The sequence below is a fragment of the Argiope bruennichi genome, chromosome 11 (assembly GCF_947563725.1).
Source record: "Argiope bruennichi chromosome 11, qqArgBrue1.1, whole genome shotgun sequence".
NCBI lineage: Eukaryota > Metazoa > Arthropoda > Arachnida > Araneae > Araneidae > Argiope > Argiope bruennichi.
This window is the reverse complement of record NC_079161.1, coordinates 49,627,596-49,651,240: the sequence shown is the minus strand read 5'-3', so window position 1 is coordinate 49,651,240 and position 23,645 is coordinate 49,627,596. Positions and strand designations below refer to the sequence as shown.

At 28.7% G+C, this 23,645-nt stretch overlaps 1 protein-coding gene across 1 annotated transcript in view; it reads right to left on the bottom strand.

The window, feature by feature from the left end:
* The window catches only part of LOC129956442 (cell adhesion molecule Dscam2-like), a 342,184-nt gene that overhangs the window by 181,659 nt on the left and 136,880 nt on the right, over positions 1-23,645 (bottom strand). Inside the window, exon 3 of the mRNA XM_056068324.1 lies at positions 19,905-20,066. Coding sequence (XP_055924299.1) covers positions 19,905-20,066 — 162 coding nt within the window. The remainder of the gene's footprint in view (positions 1-19,904; positions 20,067-23,645) is intronic.

Genomic DNA, 23,645 nt, shown 5'->3' with positions numbered 1-23,645 from the left:
TAACCTGTGGTAAAGATATGGAAAGTATCGCTACTCTTGTGATTTCTGGCCATTGATCCACCGTCTGGGTGAGAATCAATAAATTGAATTGGGGAAAAAATATGTGTGCATAATTCTTACAAAAAAGGTTGGAGCTAAAAAAATTTAACAAAAAATTATGTCAGAGTTAGGCATATTTTTCAGAGATCGTCGGGAAATGCATAATTTAACACTAGATTTACCAAGGGATTATTTTGATCCCTCTGAGAAAACTTTTCGTTCATTTTCATCAAGAAAACTATTGCCTTATTTAATGATTATATTTTAATTATTTTTTATTTACATTTATAAGACATACAATCGAAATCTTATCTTTTTCTTTTTAAAGTTTCGGTAAAAGTTTTTAATTTTAAACTTTGAAATAATTATTTTATTGAACAATGTATCTTATAACATGATTTTAGTTGAATATGAACATATATTTTTGTGAGGAAACGATAAAAATAAAATGTTCTTGTTTCTGTCTGATTTATTGCTTTTTCAAAGTCCACTCTCCTCTAAATTCGATCACTGCGTTAGATTACTTTCTGTATCCATCATATTTAACACCTTGCGTTTTCGCTTTGTTCAGAGCTGCAAAATATTGCTATTGGTACATATATATTTGGGGACGAAAAATTTTCACTCGATGAGGCTATTGAAGAGTTTAAATTATGAGGACTTCCAGAGTGTGTTTTGAAAATTAAAAGTGAGTGGTGAAATTAAATAAGTTCTATGAGTTGTATTTTGAAGGAGAAAAGTTAAAGGTTCCTAAAGATTCCAAAATGAAGTTTTTATGAGCTCAGTTCCTGTACTTTGCTAACAAAATATGCTTACCATATAATTTTACGTAAATCTAATAAATCTGACTAAAACTCTAACTCAAAATAACCCGAGAGGTCTCCCCAAAACTGTCTCGCATAATTTCTTATAAAGACATTATCCACTTAACTGTTTTATTTTTTTTACTATCTAATACGATGACACCTTCTATTTTGGAAATATTTTCTTATTTTGTTTCAAATGGAAATCCATTGTATACTTAACTTATCTATGCATTCGAAATAATTTTAATATTGAATTATAATCATTATGAATGGTTTATTTTTGCTTCCAACCATCAAAATTCGATAAATCGATGCACGTATGGCACTCGGGCAAAACAGTTAAGCGGTTAAACCAGTGTACACCTTGCATGGTATTGACGTACAATGAATATGAAATATTAATATTTAAAGTGAAATATGATTTTTACTGAATTTATCATGTTCACTATATTCGAACAGACTGTCTGACCTACTTCCTCTGAACGGATTTCACTGAACATTTGATAGAAATTTTCAAATTTGCTCTAAAAATCATATACCACATTTCACTTGTTTAGTTCTCATTGTTCTTGAGTTAGCTTTATCATAGACAGACCAGACATTATGCAAAAATTCGTTTTTTTTTATTAGGGTGGTCTAAAACGTAGCGATTTGTCAAAATCGCGATTTCAAATTGTTCGATGATTGCAATACTTCTACTATGTTTCGTATACGTGATAGTAAAAATGGGCGTAATTCACACAAACTTTAGACGCATAATTTTTTGATTGAAACTCAATTCTTATTTTGTATTATAGCAACAATAATTAATGATCTAGCTGGTGTTTTAATAAAGTAAAAATAGATTTATGACCATAGTAATAAATATATTTTTTAAATGCATTTATCAGTGATGCATATAGAATTACGTTATAAGCCGTCAGAGATAGGCGTATAATTATAAATGTTTAAATGTATTAAAAATTGTAAGAAAAGGCTATTTTATGTTGCTTGAATCAATTAAAAATTGCTAAAAAATTACGAAATTTGAATTTTTCTATAGTCTTTTGATTCAAAAAACTTTTGAAGGACTAGCATTTTAATCAAAAAAAAAATTCACTTTTCTATAATAAAGGCTGTCAAAAGTTATGAATTCTGAATTTCCTTATTTAATGTCAATCAACGATTGGAAGCAAGTGGCACTGGTTAGTGGAAATTCTTGTCCGTTCTCTAGTGTGGTGTGGAAAATCGGAGAGGGGTGTCAGCTCAGGTGTCGTCCTCGTCATCTTACAGTGGTTCAAAATTACGAGGTCCGTCCAAAAATAGCCCTAGTGTTGCTTTAAAATGGATCGTTAATATAATTAAACTAAAGTAAACTAGAGGAACTTCTTCGGGGTATTCATTGAATAGCTTAAAATTGTGTGAAATAGCGACATTTAGTATTTCGCATGTCTATTAGATTTAGTCGCATAAGATATTAGCACTTTTCTTTATTTAAATATCAATTCATTAAGAATATTTTACTAAATTTGAGTAGTGAAACTAATGTATTGCTTAAAATCCAATTTTTTGATCAGCCCATTTGTCATTCACAGTCAGCATAAAATATAAGTAAATCGGTATTTTTAAATCCTTTCCGAATTGAAAGATTATGTTTATCCTTAATGGTTTAGATATAAAGTATTTTGCCACAATTACTTTAAAAACCTTGCTGCATCATACTAATGCTCCAAAATGACTTTATCACTGATATTGTATTAACCCTTTCTAGGGCCGTAGGAAGTATGCTTTTAACCAAATTTATCAATCTTTGTATGAAATTATGTAGGTTGGCATAAGTTCTAATAATTTTTTTTAGTAAGTCAGAAACTTTGATGCTTCAGTTCTTTATCTCAGACAAAATCATGTGCCTTGATTTGTTACTTCATTATTGATTAACCAAATTAATTAATGAATCAAATTAAATTTATCTAATAAGCTAAATGAATCCCTTTTCTTATTCTAATTTCAAGCCTAAAAATATTTTAACATAATATGATTAGAAAAAAATTACCCTTTAAAGGGTTAAAATAACTGCTCATAAATATTATATATGCATTCCTATCTATAATTGTTAATAATGCAACACGATATTATTTTATTGTTGAATAATGATTTATATTTGATGAAATATCAAGAATACTGTATTTTATATTCCTGAAATCTTTTTTTGTGCCGGATCAAAAGGTTATTTCATATCTTATTCATCAAAAATTGAAATGAATGAGGAACTAGTGCACAATAATTCCACTCTTGTAGTCCATGGAGGGTTGCACTCTGGGAGTTTCAATAAGAGATATGTAAGGTTGTCTTTGCATATGATATGAGGTCGTATGTGTGGTAGCTGTTCACCTAATAGGAGGAAAGAATGTGTTCACCCGTTCAAAAGCTACAAACCAGTACCAAACAATATCCAAAAATCTTCAAAATCTGCATTTAATTAGTTTATCCATAATTAATGCATTTTGCTTTCTATAGATCACCCGGATGAAAAAAATAAGAATAAAATTTTCTTCAACTACATACTGATGAATAAAACTAGAAAATATTCTAATTGAAATAATAATAAAAAAAATATTTATCTAGGTTATCAATCAATAAGACTTAACTCAGGTGGCCCATGATCAAAATAAATAAGAATTAAGTTTTCTTCAACTAAATGGCAACAAATCTGTCTAGAAAATATAATGATTGCAAGGTAGGAAAGGTAGCAGATGTTACAATTTCAAGTCAACTAAATATGAACCCATCCAATGAAATAAAGAGGAAAATTGTAGTGGACGAATAAAAAACGAGAGGAAACGGAGCAATAAACATCATGAACGAATGGAATGTCAATATAGAAAGACGAAAAATATTATAAGTGGCATTAATCCATTCCTATTTTCTTTCTAGATGTGATGGAATAAATGAAGTTACCGGGAAATGGATGCAAGGAACAGAAAGTATCAAAACAAAACATGTTGCTCTAGCTTAGCAATCAATAAAACTTAAATGATCTTGTCCATTATCAAAATAAATAAGAATCAAGTTTTCTACAACTAAATAGCAATATATTCGGCTACAAAATAAGATCAATAGAAGATAGAAAGAGACGAGTGAGGGAAAAAAATGCCCATGTCTATAAATATTTAAGTGGATTCCATAAATTTCAATTTCCATTCTTCTATAAATTCTTCTTTCCACTGTTAATCTAAAAACAAAATTTTAAAAATAAGTTATTAACCTATTAAATATTACAAAAATAATGAAATTTTGAATTCTGATTTTTGAAGATAACGTACTTTTAGAATCCATTTGCCTTGCATGTTTCTTTTGCACAATAAGAAAGATGTTACAGTGTCTTGTCAACTAAATACCAACCAATATAATGAAATAAAGAATAAATTTGTAAAGGTCTAATAAAAGACGAGAGGAAACGGAGCAATAAACATCATGAACGAATAGAATGTCAATATGAAAAGACGAGAAAGATTATAAGTGGCAATGATCCATTCCGATTTCTGATCTAGAAGACGTCTCTTTCCTGCGATAGAATTAATGAAGTTATCGAGAAATGGGAGCAAGGAACAGAGGGTATTAAAAAAATATGTTTTTCTACCTTATCAATCAATAAGTTTTACATAAGTTTCCCCGTGATCAAAATAAATGAGAATCAGATTTTCCTCAACTAAATGGCAACAGTGAAAAAAGGATCAATAAAAGATAAAGAGAAAGGAGATGAGAATACCTAGAAATATCACTAGTGAGCAAAAAAATGCCCGAGATCGGACATATTGTAAGTGGATGAAATACATTTCAATTTCCTATAAATCTCCTTTATACTATTAATCTAATAACCTAATTGAAAACAAAAATAATTTACCTATTTAGTATTATAATCCTACTAAGTTTTTTTATTCTAATTTCTGAAGATAACACACTTGTAGAATCCATTTGACATATATATTTTAATTGCACAGTAGGGAAGGAAACAGATACTACAGAGTCTAGTCAACTAATTATCAAGTAATCCAATGAAATAAAGCAGAAAATTGTAATCAGAAAATAAATAAGCATAACAATGTGCAAAGACGAGAAAGATTATAAGTAGCAATCAATAAGGCATAAATCAGGTGCATGATCAAGATAAATAAGAATAAAATTTTCTTCAACAAAATGGCAACAAGTCTCGCTAGAAAACAAGATAAATATAAGATAGAAAGAGACGGGATAAAAATATCTATTAATATCTTGAGTAAGAAAAAAAAAATACTCAAGATTAGATATAAATTGCAAATGGATGCAATAAATTTGAATTTCCAATCTTCTATAAATCTTTTTTGTACTATTAATCTAAAAACATAATTTTTAAAATAATTTATTAAATTATTCAGTATTTTAAGCCTTTTGAAATTTTTATTTTAATTTCTGAGGATAACAAACTTGTAGAGTCCGTTTGTTTATTTATAATTTCTAATCAACTAAATATCAAACAATTCAATGAAATAAAGAAAAAAAAATGTAGAGGTCCAATGAAAGACGAGAGGAAACGAAGCAATCAACATCATAAATGAATATAACAATGTGGAAAGACTAGAAAGATAATAAGAGGAAATTAATAAGGCCTAAATCAGGTTGCCCATAATCAAAATAAATAAGAATTAAGCTTTCTTCAAATAAAAGGCAACACATTTGGGAAGAAAGCAGGATCAATAAAATAGAGAGAGAGAGAGGACTTATGAATGAAAAATTTACAATGTTTAGTCTTGAATCTGTAAATCGTTATTATTAATATCATTTCTTCTATACTCCAATCCTCCAGTCATCGTATGGAATTAAAAATGAATTGAATGAACTGATTACATATAAATTGAACAGTGAATATAAATATAATATAAAGTCATGGCAAAAAATCGATTATAATATAACTTCGAAATTCCAGTAAGGTAGAATAGGGAAGCAATACTGACTATAAAATCCCATTATTTCAAACGTGATGAAAGCGTTTAAAAGTAGAAATCTACATATTAAGTGCACAGACTGATTATGGATATCCAATTTTGGAAAACTTTAAATTAATTAGCTTTAATTAAAACCGTTTATTTAATTTTGTAAAAAGTATGTGGATGTTGATCTCAAAAGAGGGTTGCCAAGAAAACTCCCCAAAACATTCTCGTACATATCCTAATAAAGATATTTTCCAGGAGAACACCTTGCATAGCATTTGCTTATGTTAGTTATAAAATATTAACCTTTAATATGAATTCAGCACTTTGTCGGACATTCCGTGTCTTGTTGGCGAGTTATTTGGCGATAAATCCCTGGCATGCTGTTAAAGTATCCAAAAATCGAATTTGAGTTTTATATTCATTTTTAACAAACTTTTGAAACAAAATTTTGACACAAAAACTACACTTGTAGTCACAATCTCCCATACCAAATTTAACATATTTAAATTGTTGCGTCTTTATGTTATCGCGTTTATATGTTTCTAAAAGTACAGACCGACAGACGGTCAATCCGTTATTGGATTTGACTCAATATTTGATAGGTGTCTACACAATAGATGTTAAATCTGTGCACCGAATTTTATCTTTCTAGTTCTTTGTGTTTTGTAGTAGTAGTGTTAATGAATATTCTGACAGTTGCAAGGACATACTTCCTCTTATATCTTGTTACCGTATATTAAATTTCATTTGTCGAGTTTAAAGTGCTTTTGAGGAGTTTTTGTAACATACAGATAGACATTTTCCAAAAAATGTGTTTTTCGAACACGGGAGGTTTTAAAATGTGGAGATTCGTTAAAATCTCGAGTTCGGATTTGTAAGACCCTCTCCTCCGCTCCCAACGACGAAGGTTGCAAAACCAGTCAGGAGGGGAAAGGTCACGTGGTACCCGAGGGGTTGAAAACCAGGAGAGAGGAACAGGAAGTGTACTAGAGAGATTAGGACGGGGGACGACGAGCGAAAGTGGTGTGGTTCGCCATGAACGAAAGATACTTGATTCACTTTTATGTTTTATATTTTAATCCATTACTGTAAATATGTAAATAATATAATAATATAGAATATGATGGTTTCCTGCATTTATTTCTACACAATTATCACGATTGAATCGGACAATTATTAAGATTGAACTGGATATAAAATGATCACTCAGGCCTAGACGTAGAATAGGCGCCAGCCGTGTTGGAATTGCCACAAGAAATACACGTCGGATGCAAAGGAAACTTTACTGGATTTTTAGACAATTACTATACTTTCTCTATATTACATGTATGAGATAGTAACATTGGAGCATTTTAAAATTAGAACCAAAACCAAATCATCATGTGTTTGTAGAACTATAAATCACAAACTAATATTTACAGAAATCTACCTGTTTATTTTATTGTTGCGCAAATCATTTCCACCGCAAATAAATCATTTCATTGACTTCGACCCCGCCTCGAAGGCACGTCAGATACAAAAACTGAATGATCGAATCGTCGATACAATACTGGTGGGAACTGAGGTTAAGTCCTAAGGGCCATCATCAACCATGGTACAACCCGCCGGCGTCCTATCATAGGGGTAGCGCGTCTTCCTCGTGATCTGGGCGTCCCGGGTTCGAGTCCCAGTTTGGCCATGGTTGTTCTTCCGTTGTTCTATCTGTGAGCTGTGTGAATGTGCCCTCCTGTAAAAAGGGGTTGTGCAAGCGAATGAGTGATGCGTGAGTAGCAAAGTCGTACTCTTGGCCCTAGTTGGCGCTACTATAAAAAAAAAAAAAAGAGACGCCCCCCACCAGCTTAAATCGCTGTCTTCGTAACAGCGGTCTTGTCCGTGGCAAGTGCCATAAGAAACAACAACAACAACGGTACAACCCTTCTCTAAGGAAGTACGTCCCGTCATCGACGGGAAGAACCATACTTCCACCTTTACGTGTACCCTCCAGGGTGGTGAAAACCACCCACCATGCCGGAAGCTTGTCAAACTTCTTTCGAGATGCCCCCTGGAAGAATTTACTGTAAATAAAGAAATCTTCAAATGCTTCTTCTTTTTTTTTTCTATCTTTCATCAATCATGTTGCAAATTATTCATTCCATTTCTATCCAATTCTTACAATTAAACAGGAATTATATATTTTCGGAATGAATTTCCCAAGGCACTAGTTCTTTTAGTTACCTCTTTATAATAATATAAGTTTTTAAAACTATTCATAATTGAGTAACTTACACAGAAATCTAATAAAATTATATCCTATTCCTTATGCATATTCTGTTTAAACAATAAGATATGAAAGACTAAAACATATCAACTTTCCTGAAAGACGTTTTAAACTGCATTATAAATAAAGTAATATGATACACCAGCAAAGCAACAAGAAAATGCAAAAAAAGATATTGCCATTTTCAAAGAAAACAAAAGGGATATGAAATCAAATTAAAATCACTCATAAATATTACAAAGTTTGAAATTCAGAGAAAATTAACTTATAAATCGCTTCTAATTATCTCCACTGAATTTAAAGGATATAAAAAACCACAAGCTCATCACAGAATATGAAAATTAATATACCTTGTATAACCGCAACAGATGTATCAGATTTCCCAATTACTAAATTATAATTAGCTCGTCATTCTGTGTTTAGCCTTATCTGGTACCGGGTTTCTTTTTAAGATAAAAGTAGAAGGGGGTGGGGTGGAATCTTACATCGATACTTCTTAATCAGTAAAGAAAGTATTGCAGTGTTTTCAAAGACATTTTAATTAAGCTGAGATGGCGAAACTCAGGCAATGCATTAAAAATTAAACAAATGAGAAAGGTATTACCAAAAATTAATGGTAGTTCGGGAAATAATTTAGAGCTCACAAAATCGATTCAATCCTTTTAAAGAGATAGCTGCTCACATAAGAGAGCATTTTTGTTAAAATGTTTTTTTTCTATATATGAATCTGGGAGGGTATACTTGTTGGCGTAAACACGAATGTTCCAATTTGGCTTAAAAGGTAACATTTATGTAACAAAATATAGGATGAAAAGGAGTTTGAAGTCAAGGAAAATTTGCTTTTTTAGCCGGAAGTGGTCTTGCTAATTAATTAATGTTTCGATTTTGCTGATAAAAAATTCTTCTTTGACTTGGTAAGTAATTAGCCATCATGTATCCATGCCTTTAATAATTTTATAATGTTTTGATTTAAATAAAAAAATTCCAGTTATGCGTTTTGTTTGTCATCTTAATATAATATGAGCTTATATATGAACTTTTGTCCTAAAATAGCAAGATTTTTATGGTCATTTAAAGCATTCTCTGTTTATAGAATTTATAGCATTTTGAAAGTAAAATTAACCCTCTGGCTATGTAATTCTTTAAAATCATTATTTAGATTCGAGGTTTTCAAATAAGTTCAAATATTTTTCAAAGAAAGTGAACTGATACTTTATGATACACGATAATAATATAATGCAATAAAAGTCTGTAATCCTAAAAATAGACACTCTAAACTGCGAAAAACGCGAGATGCAACAGAAAATGGATTGATTACCAACCAGCGGAAATCGCAGGATACACAGCTGGAGGGTTAATTATTGAACAGAATCAAATGCTCCTTAGGAAATAGTTTAAAGTTCTTGCCGAGCTGAAAACATTGAGATTAAAGTAACAGATGAAAGAAAATTATTATTTTTTTTCTGATTCCTTTCTCTATAAATTTTTTACACATATTTTTCAATGTTTGAAAGTATATATACTTGTACATTATTTTATTCTCGATAACTGAATGCTTCTTTTCTTGTAGCCGCTTCGTTTGCTGTTAACTTTATCATTGAAAAGTATACATGTAAATTTTATCGAGTGATTTGAATACGAATGATGTAATAAATCAAATCATAAACTATATAACTTTTTCATATAATAACTAAAAATATTCTATATATCCATTTTAGGCTAAAAATGATCATACATCATTATATTATGCGAAAAAATAAACTGTTTTCTGATAGTTAATTTTGAATAGAGAGAATGAATATAAAAAGCTTTCAATAGTATCAGGATATAAATTTGAATTATACATCATCAGATAAAGCCTGTGTGGTACAAAATATAAGTATCATATATCTTAAATATAAAAGTGTATTTTCATGAAAATTAAAAAAAAGCACATAAGAAAGACTAGTCGAAGACATCCATGATTAATAGTGAGAGAAATAAGCCTTTTCTCAAAGAAGAGGATATTGAGTTAATATTCTTTGAACAGGATGAATGTCAAAATACCTGAAATATTTGTTATGGGCAACCGAAATATTCAATTGATTGGATTTGGCACAGAAAAAATTTTTGACGTTAATCAAAAATAAATTAGTTTTTTTATGTCCCTGAACCACTGGTAAATGGATAAGCTTACCGTTAAGCGAAATCTTTTTTCCTTTTCTTGAATATGAAATATATAAAGAGAAAATATTGTAAAACTTAAATATATTAGGTAGATAATATTATTATTAACCGTTCTTTGCATGATTTTTTTTTCTTTTTATGTGAAATAACTCAAGGTGATTCATGCTCTAGATTAAAGGAGAAATGTCGAAAAATTCCTAATATAAACTAATATAAATATATAATATAATATAATTAAAAACAGTACAATAGAAATATCCATCAGCATGCAAATTTACATGTTAAACTCAGTACAAAATCTTCAATGTTCCTCTCTTCTAAATTTCTCCACTCTTTTAATAGCAAGAAATCTTAGATTAGTTATAAAAAAATATTCAGGAAATCATACGTTTCTTCCAACCACAACAAACATCGGAATGACAAGTTCAAACCCGCTATAATGATTGTGACATTTGATTTTTTTTTTTTTTTTTTTTTTTTGACAGCTACGTTCCTTATTACGCGATAGTCGTGAAAAAAGTTGAAAACAATAACGAATTTACAGTACACCTGTTTTGAGTACAATTTTCTGTTCACTAAATGCTATGATGGAAATTTCCATCACCACGTAAAGAAGGGCTAATCAACGGATTAATCAGCTTTTAGTAATCGCCATATGTTATCATATGCTCTGAGAATGCACTACAATTTTCTAGATGGAGCATGATATGGATATTAATAAATAATAAGAAATATTTATAAATAATATATAGGATATAATTATAATACATGATATTAATAAATAAAAACAAGGATATTAATAAATAATAAGTAATATGGAATGAAGCTTTTAGTAATCTCCATGTTATCATATGCTCTGAGAATGCACTACAATTTCCTAGATGGTGCATGATATGGATATTAATAAATAATAAGTAATATTTATAAATAATATATAGGATATAATTATAATACATGATATTAATAAATAAAAACAAGGATATTAATAAATAATAAGTAATATGGAATGAAGCTTTTAGTAATCTCCATGTTATCATATGCTCTGAGAATGCACTACAATTTCCTAGATGGTGCATGATATGGATATTAATAAATAATAAGTAATATTTATAAATAATATATAGGATATAATTATAATACATGATATTAATAAATAAAAACAAGGATATTAATAAATAATAAGTAATATGGAATGAAGCTTTTAGTAATAATATCCATATCATATGCTCTGAGAATGCACTACAATTTTCTAGATGGAGCATGATATGGATATTAATAAATAATAAGAAATATTTATAAATAATATATAGGATATAATTATAATACATGATATTAATAAATAAAAACAAGGATATTAATAAATAATAAGTAATATGGAATGAAGCTTTTAGTAATCTCCATGTTATCATATGCACTACAATTTCCTAGATGGTGCATGATATGGATATTAATAAATAATAAGTAATATTTATAAATAATATATAGGATATAATTATAATACATGATATTAATAAATAAAAACAAGGATATTAATAAATAATAAGTAATATGGAATGAAGCTTTTAGTAATCTCCATGTTATCATATGCACTACAATTTCCTAGATGGTGCATGATATGGATATTAATAAATAATAATTAATATTTATAAATAATATATAGGATATAATTATAATACATGACATTAATAAATAAAAACAAGGATATTAATAAATAATAAGTAATATGGAATGAAGCTTTTAGTAATCTCCATGTTATCATATGCTCTGAGAATGCACTACAATTTCCTAGATGGTGCATGATACGGATATTAATAAATAATAAGTAAATATTTTTTTTTAAATTCATCTGGATAAATTAAATATTCAATGGACCAGGGTGAAATACATAATTTTAAGAATAGTGTATTTGATTTAATCTTTTTGAGTATATGAAAATTTGCGATAGCGAGGATGAAAACCTATTTTTGAAACTGCCTATCTGTTATTAATAAAGTATTCAAAAATACGAGAACTGAAAGCAATAAATTTGATATACAAAACCTGAACGAAAGTGCGAGATTTTTTCTAAGGCATGCATAATAAAAATGAACTGAAGCCAAAAATTCTAGATGATAAATCATTTTTTAATCATAAAATGTTGGATTCTAGAATATCATACAATCACTTCGCTAAAGTCAGTCACAAAGCTCATAATTTAAGATAAATACATTTGTTGACACCGTACTGGTGAGTAGAGAAGGCATAGTCCATACCGATACAAATGTGCAATATTCTGAATTTCAAATTACATAATCTGTATTCATCAGTATATATATATATATATATATGTATGAATATACGGCAATAGAAATTACAAGGTCTAACTGCTTCTAGTCTCTTAATATTATTATAATTGGCAAAATATAATTGACCATAAAGTAATATTTTAAATAAAATGAAAGTTCTGTAATCAAAACTGTCTGATATGAAATCCCTAACTTCATTATTCTAGATGAATTAACATCTATCTGAAGGAAAATAATTACATTAATTTATTATTTTCCTTGAGATGGACGCTGAAACATCCTAATAGTGTACAAATCAGAGATATTTGTGTTTTCGAAATGATTGTATACGATTTGAAATTCCATACTTGAGAATGTTCACGAGGCAAGTAATTTTTCTAAATACAATTAATAGTATTGCAGGATTATATTAAAATTTATCAATTTTTACAGCAGTAATTTATTGATTGAAAGAACACAAAATGCAAATGTATTATCTCTAATATTTTTTTATACTGAAACCATATATCTGTAGGTAACTTACAGAATTTCATTTTCATCTATTCTTCCACAATTGATGCACTGAAACATTGCATATTGAAGCATTGAAAAGAGACATTCGAATGGCCATAGCACTGGTCTCATAATCAAGAGATCATGAGTTTGAATCCCGCTAGTGACAATGCGATGCACAGTTTGTGTAAATATTTAATTCCTTGATTTTATGTTTTTCTTTATTTCTTGTTCCAAAAGATTCTGGAACTTTCTTTAGTTTAACAGACAAGTGTTCTGGACTTTTCTTACTGTCTCCAGAAAAGTTTTCTGGAACTTTCTCTGCTAGTTTAAAAGCAGAACTAGAGCCACAATCTCAGAACTAATATCTCAGTCACGGTGTTCTGAATTCAGAGTTGATTTAATAAATTAGTTTAGCTCTACTTCTTGTGTGTGTCACTAAGTTCTACACTAAAGTACCTACGTGAGATGCATATTGTATGCATATAGTTCGTTTCAGTATTCTACCACTTTTGGACGATTCTATCTCATTATATGGGTGAGATGTGGCGAGATGAGCAAATTTCCGGAATTTTTCGTCATTCTTTGACTTTGATTTCCGCCCAATTAAATATTTTGTTCAAATTTTTTTTAACGTGTATGTCGTTTCTGACGGTATTATTTTATTTTTATTCAAAATTGCGTATTTATTCTTTATATGGCTAATTTAAGTGCTAGTTCAAATTCTGCAAATTATATCATGCAATATATTTAAAATAATAATATGTTTAAGTAAGAAAATCATTGTTAATAATAAACATATAATTAAAAATCTTATTTATAGTATTATTAAGATATTCCATATTAAAAAAAAATCCTTTAGTGAAAAAAAGTTTTAAAACGAGTAAATTCTCGATTATTTCAAAATATTGTCAAAAAATTCAATAAAATAAAAAAACAGCCTTTTAATATAATAAATATCATTGATATGTCCTTAAAAAGTAAGATGTCAAATTTTAATTTAATCTTATTATGATATTTTCTATTTATCCATCATAATTGAATATTTATGCCTCTTACAGTAAATAAAAATTGCACTAAAATATTTTATTGTGAATTGTTATCATTTTTCCAACAGTATTTCTGATTATCTGCAATGTTTAAGCCTCATAATTTCACAAGTAATCCGAGTTTATAAAAAAAAATGATTTGTTAATAAAAAAATCAAAAAAATTATTACAAAACACGAAGTCAGTAAAGCAGACGATAAATACTTTCAAGAAATGTAAATAAATAAACTGCCTGTTGAAAAAAAAAAAAAAACTAATATTATTTCTAAATAAAATCAGACGAGGTTTTTATTTATAAGACAGGTGTTTTTTAATTTTTGCGCAGTTTTACTTATTTTCTAATATATTATTGAAATAAAATTGAACAAATAACTGAAAAGAAATATTTTTAATTCATTTCTGAAAATAAATGAAAATTATTTCAGTTTGGGATGCCATTTTTGATATGTATCTATATTTTTGGGACAGGTGTATTTGAAATATAGAAAGTGAACGATTAGATGATGAAATAGAAAGTGAATCAACTGACATCAAAATTAATACCGTCTCTTTTACTCTATGATCTATTTTTAAAGTCTCTAATAGTTTGATTTTTTCATATAAAAAAGAGTTATAGATTGATTATTATTCATTTCCACCTGTTGCTATCCTTTTAATATTCACGAACTTGTGATCGTATCATGATATTTTTTTTTCATTTTTTTGTGCAAATATATATTAAATAGAATGATTTGATCCTAAGAAACTAGCCGAAATCTAACCAAGTTACTGTTTGGGATGAAAAGACAAAAAGTTTTTAAAATCATAACAAAAAAAAAAAAAAAAAAAAAAAAATTAGTACATTTTCTAAGGAACAGCCCAGCGTCTTCCCGCAATTAATACTTGGAAAGAACAAGACATTTTTTAAAAAAAGAATTACACTTCTATAAGCTTATATGGATTCAAACACGAATTATTGCAAGCTCTGAAACTCTGGCAAATAGCAAAATCGATTGTTCACAACTTTTCTAACTGGCAATATCCCAACCTGCTTTCCAGGCAAATTCATCAAAAGCATGAATATTGCCCTAGCTTTTAAATAATTCTACATTTAGCCTTATTGATTTAGCCTCTAATTTAAAAGAAATTCAGTCTTTTATTGCAACTTATTTCCAGCAAGGCGTATCTCGAGAAATAAAACACCATTCATGATTCTGATATCACATCACGTCTGCTTTCAGATTGGTCAAATGCAAGAACGGAAGTAAGTTTGAAAATAAGTATCGACTTTGTAAGTGCAGTATGGAAATAAGATATTTTATACGGCCTTCATGATGGTTTATGCCAAAATTTATATAAGGGTCATATTTCACATTTATGATTTAAGTCCGTATACATTCTCAAGGATATTTAAAACTTACAGCCGTTGCTCAAGTCAGTTATCCTCACATCTATTTTCTTACGAGCTGAAAATTAAGTAACTCTCCACGCAGAAATTATGAAAGAACTGTAGTGGAAGTTTAGTCCTTAGTTTAAATGTTCGCTTACGGCTTGGGGTAAGATTCAGAAATCTCTTATTATGATACGATTTCTGATAAGGGAGCAGGAATTTGTTTCTTCTTCGTTTCAAGCGATTAGGAGATGAGGCTTGCGACTTCTCTCCTGACAGAGATCGTTTGACTTCTCGTAGAATTTCTCATTTTTCATATCTTGTTAGCAATATAACAATCGCACGTGAAATAACAAATTAAGAGTTTAAAGTACATATAAGCAGTTCTACCAAAGCAATGAAATCAAATATTTTTCTGACATAGCTGCTGCTCTTTACTCCCAAGCAAATATAAATATTTATATATTAAGCATATTTACCAGCTATTGCTTTTTCATTTGGTATTGGCTGTTTCAGTTATGTTAAATCGAAACTTCTTCGAAGAAACTCCATATAAAGAATAACGACATAATTATTATTCACGATTCAAAGCGAATGCTGATTCTTCAGAATAAAATAATGCGAGAGAGATACGCAAAAGTTATGATGCATCAAAAAAATTATTTCTTTACTTTTTTCTCAAACTAATTTGTAGAAAACGAATGAAGTTTCAAATAAAGTAAATGCCACCAATATAATACATTAATTGTATGAATAGAAGTATTATTTCAATTGAAAACGAAAGAAAAATGTCTGATTTGATATCATAAATCAGAAATATAACATGAGCAAAGGAAAGACATAATAAGTGCCAATAATTTATTCCAATTGAATCTCTAATAAACGTTCCCCTTCAATCAAACATAAGAATAAAGATAGATTAGATTAGATTAAGATGAAGATGGAAGAACAGAGTGGAAAGGAATAAGAAAATATCTATAAAGAAAAAAATTGTTATATTTGTGTTGTTTTACGTTATGTTTCCTTTGTTAGAAATAATTTCATTTTGCATAGGTTGTTAGCTGAAAAGAATTTTTGGTCAAATGTGAGAGTAATATTAAATATATTATTCTTTAAACTTATCCGTAAAAAATTCAGTGAAGAACACATCTTTAATAAATTCAACAGTCTGCTATCTGTTTGAAATCAAAAAATGAATAGATAAAAAAATTGCTATCCCAGTGAATTAGAAATTGAAGAGAAATATTTTAATTTGGAATATTTAGTATTTTGTGGGAAAATATTAAATATTTCAGATTCCAAAAATTAAATTTCAAAACATTTAAATACAATTCCAGGGACAGAGATATACATAATGTGAGACGAAAAAAAGAACTATATATGTATATATGTGAGAGATCGAGCTTCGCTAGACAGTTTCTTTCCCTTGTAAAATCGTGCTTTTTTTCCGGAGGAAATATTTAGATAAGAATCACACACTGATTACACTTGGATATTTTTCAATCTTACTTCTTCTCACATCCATCAGTGCCATCTCACACAATTTTGAGAAACCAGTAGATTATTATGTTATGATAACAATGCAAGTACCAAAAAAATCTCTGTATGAAATTGTCGGCAAAGAGCAGATAGAAAAAGTTTATAATAGTTTTATTTATATAATAGTTAATAGTTAGTTATATTTTCTTTTAAATCTTGCTTTTTCAGGTAAGAAACCTATATAGATAAAATTAAAAACTGAAACTTAATGTAAATATAAAATTGCATCCAAATTGTTTGAGCCGTTTCTGAGATACACGGAATATATATATATATATATATATATATATATATATATATATATATATATATATATATATATATATATATATATATATATTTATATATATATATATATATATATATATATATATATATATATATATATATATATATATTTATATATATATATATATATATATATATATATATATATATATATATATATAAGTTACAAGATAAGAGAAATATAAATGAATTGTAAGCGCGGTATCAAACATGAAAAAATGCATAGGAGTCCGAAGCTCTAACCTTTACTCCATTTCTGCAAAGCTTATGGGGACAACATGTCAACATTTAGTTATAAAAAAATGTTTTTGTTGTGTGTGTAAAGTCATTATTTTTTCTGAAAAGGCATCTATATTGATAAACTTAGAAAGCAATACCTTATATAAATATAAAATGGCATCCAAATTGTTAAAGCCGTTTCCGAGATGCATGAAATATATTTATACGTATATGTGCTCGTTTAAATTTATAAGATATATATAATACGATCAAATGTATAAGCAACAGTGTTTTGAAACATATTCATTCAGTCGCTTCATTTACAACATTTGTTAATGTCCAATTGAGTTACATAACAAGACTTGCCTTTCAACTAACTATTAATTCCATTCATTTCGCCAGCATTCACTTAACCTCCGTGTCTCTAGATCAAGAAACTAGCATTTGCTAAGATGTTCACGGCAAATCGATAAACTTCAGTACAGTTTGATATCTCAATTCTTCTCTCATGAGAGTTCCAGCGTTAGATTGCTGGAATCGAGAAGTATATTCTAAATGAACCTTCTATTTAATTGATGACAGTATATTGCCATGTAGTTATTTTATAATAGTTGCTGGCTACTGATAGGCAATAAATGATTTCTATTGGATAAATCTTCAAATCAATCGGTAGGATTAAGAAGAATTAAGATCATTCCAAATTTTCTGGGAGAATCTTTGTAAACATAGTCTACTCTAGAAAACATTATTTTCTTTAAATGGAAGTTTAAACATTATTCCATTCATATTTTATTTATTGAAGTTTAGTTCCACTTTTGTCTTACTTTGAAACTGTTTTGAGTGATGTTTCTGGACAAATCTCGCAATTTTAAACTCTGAGTTTTCTCCAATGTGATCCCAGTCCTCATGTCCCATGAGTCACACCGATGGTTACATGATGAGGACGACACAACCAATACCCATCTGTCCGCACTATAACAGAATGAGGGCAATTAGTCGCGTTGGATCTAACGTGTACCAAATGGTTCTTGGATTAGAGTTTCGAATCTAGAACTCTCCTGAACCAAGCCATTGCATTTCATTGTAGCTTAGGAGCTATCTCATTTTTACTAAAGAAAAATAAGTTATTACTTCTTTCGTTTACTGAACAAATGACATGGCGTCTGATGGATTAATTTATATTAAAGATGAAGTTTAATTGAATCAATATTAGATCCAATTTACTACGTGCAATATATCTAGCCGACTCCAAAAGTAAAGCGAACAAATAAAAAAAGTCTACATACTATTGGTAATAAACGCCTCTGACGTACCTTAGTAGTTAGATAAGTGTATTAGTATTCAAATGTACCAGGGAGCTTATTTTCTTTTGAAACTTTCCGAGTAAAGTATTTAAACTTTGTACTTTGCTTAGAGGAAACCCAATTGCTGCCATTTTTATCAAAAGTTGAGCATATTAACCTTGAAATACAGGTCTGTCTATTTGAATAATACATTTTATTCATTCCTCACATTTGTGGATAAAATTTGTGCCCTAATAGCACACAAATACTGAACAATGCTACATGGCATTAATAAATATTCGTAATATGGTATAATATTGATTAATATCATATAATATAGCACAATATTGTATAATATTGAATTACCGGCTGTGCTGCCAGGGTAAAAAGTACAACCTGGAGTGCCAGAATCGAATAATGGATTTTAAGAATCAATTAAAAAAGACAATATGTTAGAAATATATAGTTTCCGTCCTTATGCTTAGGACAGCAGTGAGTATTATCGTATGAACTTGCAAATTCAGTTAACAGTGCCTATTTCGAAGGGAATGCTAACTAAACGCTGCAAAATAGGAATACATAAGAGTCGGTAAGAAAGTGTAGAAAAGACTATTGCCAAAAATTAAACAATGATGTTTTCAATATATCCCCCATTTGCATAAACAACATTGCGCAGTTTGAGGTAACAATTTTCTGCGCTCAAGTACTTCGTTTTAACTGCATATCCTGTAGATCGCCTGCAACGCTATCTGTCGGTGGCTATGTTAACAAAATGTGTAATTTTTTAGTGTAATTTAGTGTGATAATTTTTTTTAATTTGTCAAGTATAAGGCTATAAACGATACATTTTATCGCATTCTATCTTTTTTATTTGATTTTCAAAATTCATCAGCCAGTTCTGGAACATTTGATTAATGGAATTATTTAAATACTTAAAATAAATTTTACTAGCTCTCTATCTCGATGACTTTTTACACCTATAATAACAATGTCTTAAAAGTTTACATTATTAATCCTATAAAATATCAAAACATTAATTTACAAGATTAGAAATTCTTAAATATAATTTTCAAAAAACTGAAATACAGTTTTGAAATATTATATTTTTGTTAAATTATGTTACAAACATCAAATATAAAATCTTCATTCTTATGCAATCTTACCTTTATTTTCGCTCATTTTTAAAATGTGTCCATCATTTCGAATCCAAGAATCAACAACAACATATTCTTTGGCAAAAGTTGGGAGTTGGCATTTCAAAACTGCAGTATTTTTTTTTACCACATATTCGTCAAAAACTTGAGGGATAAAATGCTGTTTCAGTACTGAAAATGAAAAAAAAATCAGTATGGCATGAAATAATATGTGAACTGCACAATTTTATTATTGACAAATACTGAAATTGACTTAAAAATTTAACTAATGAAAGAGAATAAAATGAGTCATTTTAAGAAGTATTTTATGACATTTTAAATTGAAATATTTTATACTTCATTTCGGAATCTGCAAGACAAAATACAAACATAAAACTAAGACTTCACAGAAAATTCCCTTTACTCAAAATTATAATTAATATTTATTAAGTTTCAAAGAGAAATATTGAATAAAATATGTGGATCAACTAAATTGCTGACAGAGGACGCTGTCATTCCCATGAACATCAAGGTGAATGGATACTAAGTAAAGAGAGAGCGAAATTGGGCAGTCAAGAGTGGTTCTGATTAATGATGGCATGTCATCCAAGTTTCAACCGTACCATACGATGATGTCTGAACCAAAAGACATTTCCTCTCAAATTTATTCATAGATTAATTACTAAATATTGCAATATAATTTATAACATTATACTTTATAAAATAGATTATTATAACAGTTCACTTAAATAAACCGATACATTATTATTTTACAACCCGTACAATAATACTTGCAAATGATATTAAATAAACTAAACATTTTTTTTATATAAAGGAGTTCCAAAACGAGTAGCGTCGCACTCTCTAATCCCTTTGGTAATATTATCTACGCTTTCAAAGATGTTATTCAATTTGGGATAATTCATCTCTTGTGGATGCTTCAATAACTTAGGGGAATATTGTATAAAGAATTTAGCAACAGTGCATACTGACGGAAATACTGTTGACAAAAAAAGTATGGAAGGTAATAAACAGACTAATAGCATAATGATCATAAAAGATATCACCAATCTATTTAAGAAACCAGCTATTGTCCGCTTATTTTATATGAAGGCGTCCCAATTATTTAGCGTCGCAAAATCTAACCCCTTTTGATAATTGAGACTACGCTTTCAAAGATGTTATTCAATTTGGCATAATTCATCTCTGATTGATGCCTGGATAACTTAGGAGAATATTTTATAAAGATATTAGCAACAGTATTATTAGACAGAAATACTGTTGACAAAACAAATATGGCATGTAATTAACAGGCTAATAGCATAATGACCATAAACGAAATCGTCCATCTATCTAAGCAACCAGCTTTTCTCCACTTATTTTATATATAAGGCGCCCCAGGTGGGTAACGTCTCAAAGTAATTGGAACTATACTTTCAAAGATCATTATTCATCGTTAGTGGATGCCTGAATAACTTAGGGGAATGTTGTATAAAGATTTTAGTAACAGTATATATTTGATGGAAATACTGTCTACAAAATAAATATCCCGAGTGTTAACACAGCCCAAAAGCATAATAATCATAAAAGACATCCCCAATCTATATAAGCAATAAGAAAAATTGAATCATCTAGGCCAATGATAATTACAAGCCACTATCTAATCATCATCAGAACAGCATCCACCTAAATCATATCATTAGTATTGCATCCACAGGGAAAGGGAAACTGTTTATTATTTCGAACATCTTAGTGCCATATCAGAAGGGTCTAAAGAGGTACTCAGCTTATAATTTTTTTTGGTCGATCTAGCACCTAGCCCGATATAGGACTAATCACAAAAATATAAATAATATAACTATATAGAGTCCCAATGCTATGTACTTTTACTCTGAATAAAATAACAATGGTTACTTAGATTAAGATCTTTTTAAGAAGGAGTAGCAGAAAAAAATGTTACGATAGCAGCATTTGAATGACGCAGTGAATTTTTATTTATATTTAAATAAATATTTTAAATAGTGGTGTTTCTTGGTGATAAAATTATTTGAATCAGGCTTGTTGCAATCAAATTAATCACAATCACGTCATTAAATTATAATACAAAGGTAGACTACTTTTGTAACTGTTAAGTCTAACTCCAGTTATAATCAGTGAAGGCATTTGGAAGCATATAGTAATTGGGAATTGTGACTACAGTACGTATAAGTGAAGATTTTATGAAGTGCCTTTTTAACACTACAGTGCACTGTGTAGCATGGTTTTATTTCCATTTATAAACTTCATATGACCGTTTAAATACTGTTTAAATGGGTTTTTTTATAATAATTTGTAGAATATACCTCTGTATGGCAATAATAGTACTAGAATTAGATTTAACTTTGAAAATTGCAGAGATGTCTGTTGTATGAATAGCTCTGCCATTAAAAATACTATCAAAATATTTTTTTTTTTACATTTAAAAAATATATTAGTAAAAATGGACTTTTATTTTAATTGCAAAATTGTTATGATATGATTTGTATCAATGGTATAGTCTCCTAACGGAATTTTCAGGAAACAAAGTCACTTGACATTAATTTTCAGTGTTTCACAATTTTTTTTTCATTTGCTAAGCACTATAATAAGCGATGTATCATATTAATATGTGTTCGGTAAATATAATCTAAATCTGTTAATAGACATTTAGCAAACGATTCCTTTTCAGACATTTTATAACTGCTACTATTTTTATTTTGTTAAAATGTTATTAAAAAGTGAAAGCAAACGATTTTTTTTGATAAACATATTTTGTTAATATTATTTCGTTTATTTTTTGTATAATAGCTGATGATCCATTGTCAACCTTCTGGAATCTGGCAATGTTTGTAATATACGCTGTTAAGTTGAAAGAATAAACAAGCCGATGGAATTCTAAATTGCTTGTAACATTAATTTAGTTTTAAGAATTTAAGATGCTCTGCAAGCTATAGTTTGAATCTTAAGAAAACGGGTAGTTTTCTAGAAAGCATGCTAAAATATGCGTGAAAGTTGAGGCTGCGACACTCTCATTAATTCCTTATTATAATGTATTAAGTAGCAATGTTATAATAGCATATTATTATTTCTATTTTTTTTTCTCTTTATCAAAATTGTGTTTCTTCATTCATATTCCAGTTTAGCTTCGAAAGTAGTTCTCTAACGTTCAATAAAAAATTCAGGCCTTTAATCAAGTAGCCAATTTTGAGCTAAATCATTAATGTTCTAATAAAATTAGAATAATTTTTTAGAACTATGATTCATAATTTTCAATATAAAATGCATACTTTGAATAACTCATTGCTAGAGATTCTGTAATAATTTTCAAAAGATTACGTATGACATTTTTACTTTTAGAACTGTAGCTTACTCCAATCAATTCCAGTTTAAATGCATAAAGATTAACATATAAGTTCGGCCTCAAAAGTATATAATAGAAAAAGTTTTTTTTTCCTTTCACGTAGCTTCCTCGTCAGAGCCACACTGTAATCGTCAGAGAGCACTGTAAGCCAATTTCATATCATTGAAAAGGAAAATAAGAGAAAACAATTTATGTTGCTTCATCGTATTCCGTTTCCTTTCAAGTCATGTAACGAACTATAGACTTTTTCTGCCTTGATAATTTACTCATTACAGTGCACCAACATGCTGTTCAGTAATTTCAAAGATTATGTATAATTTTCAAATGATTAAATATGACATTTTCATTTAAAATAAACTATACTTCCAAAAATGTAGTTTATTCCATTCGAT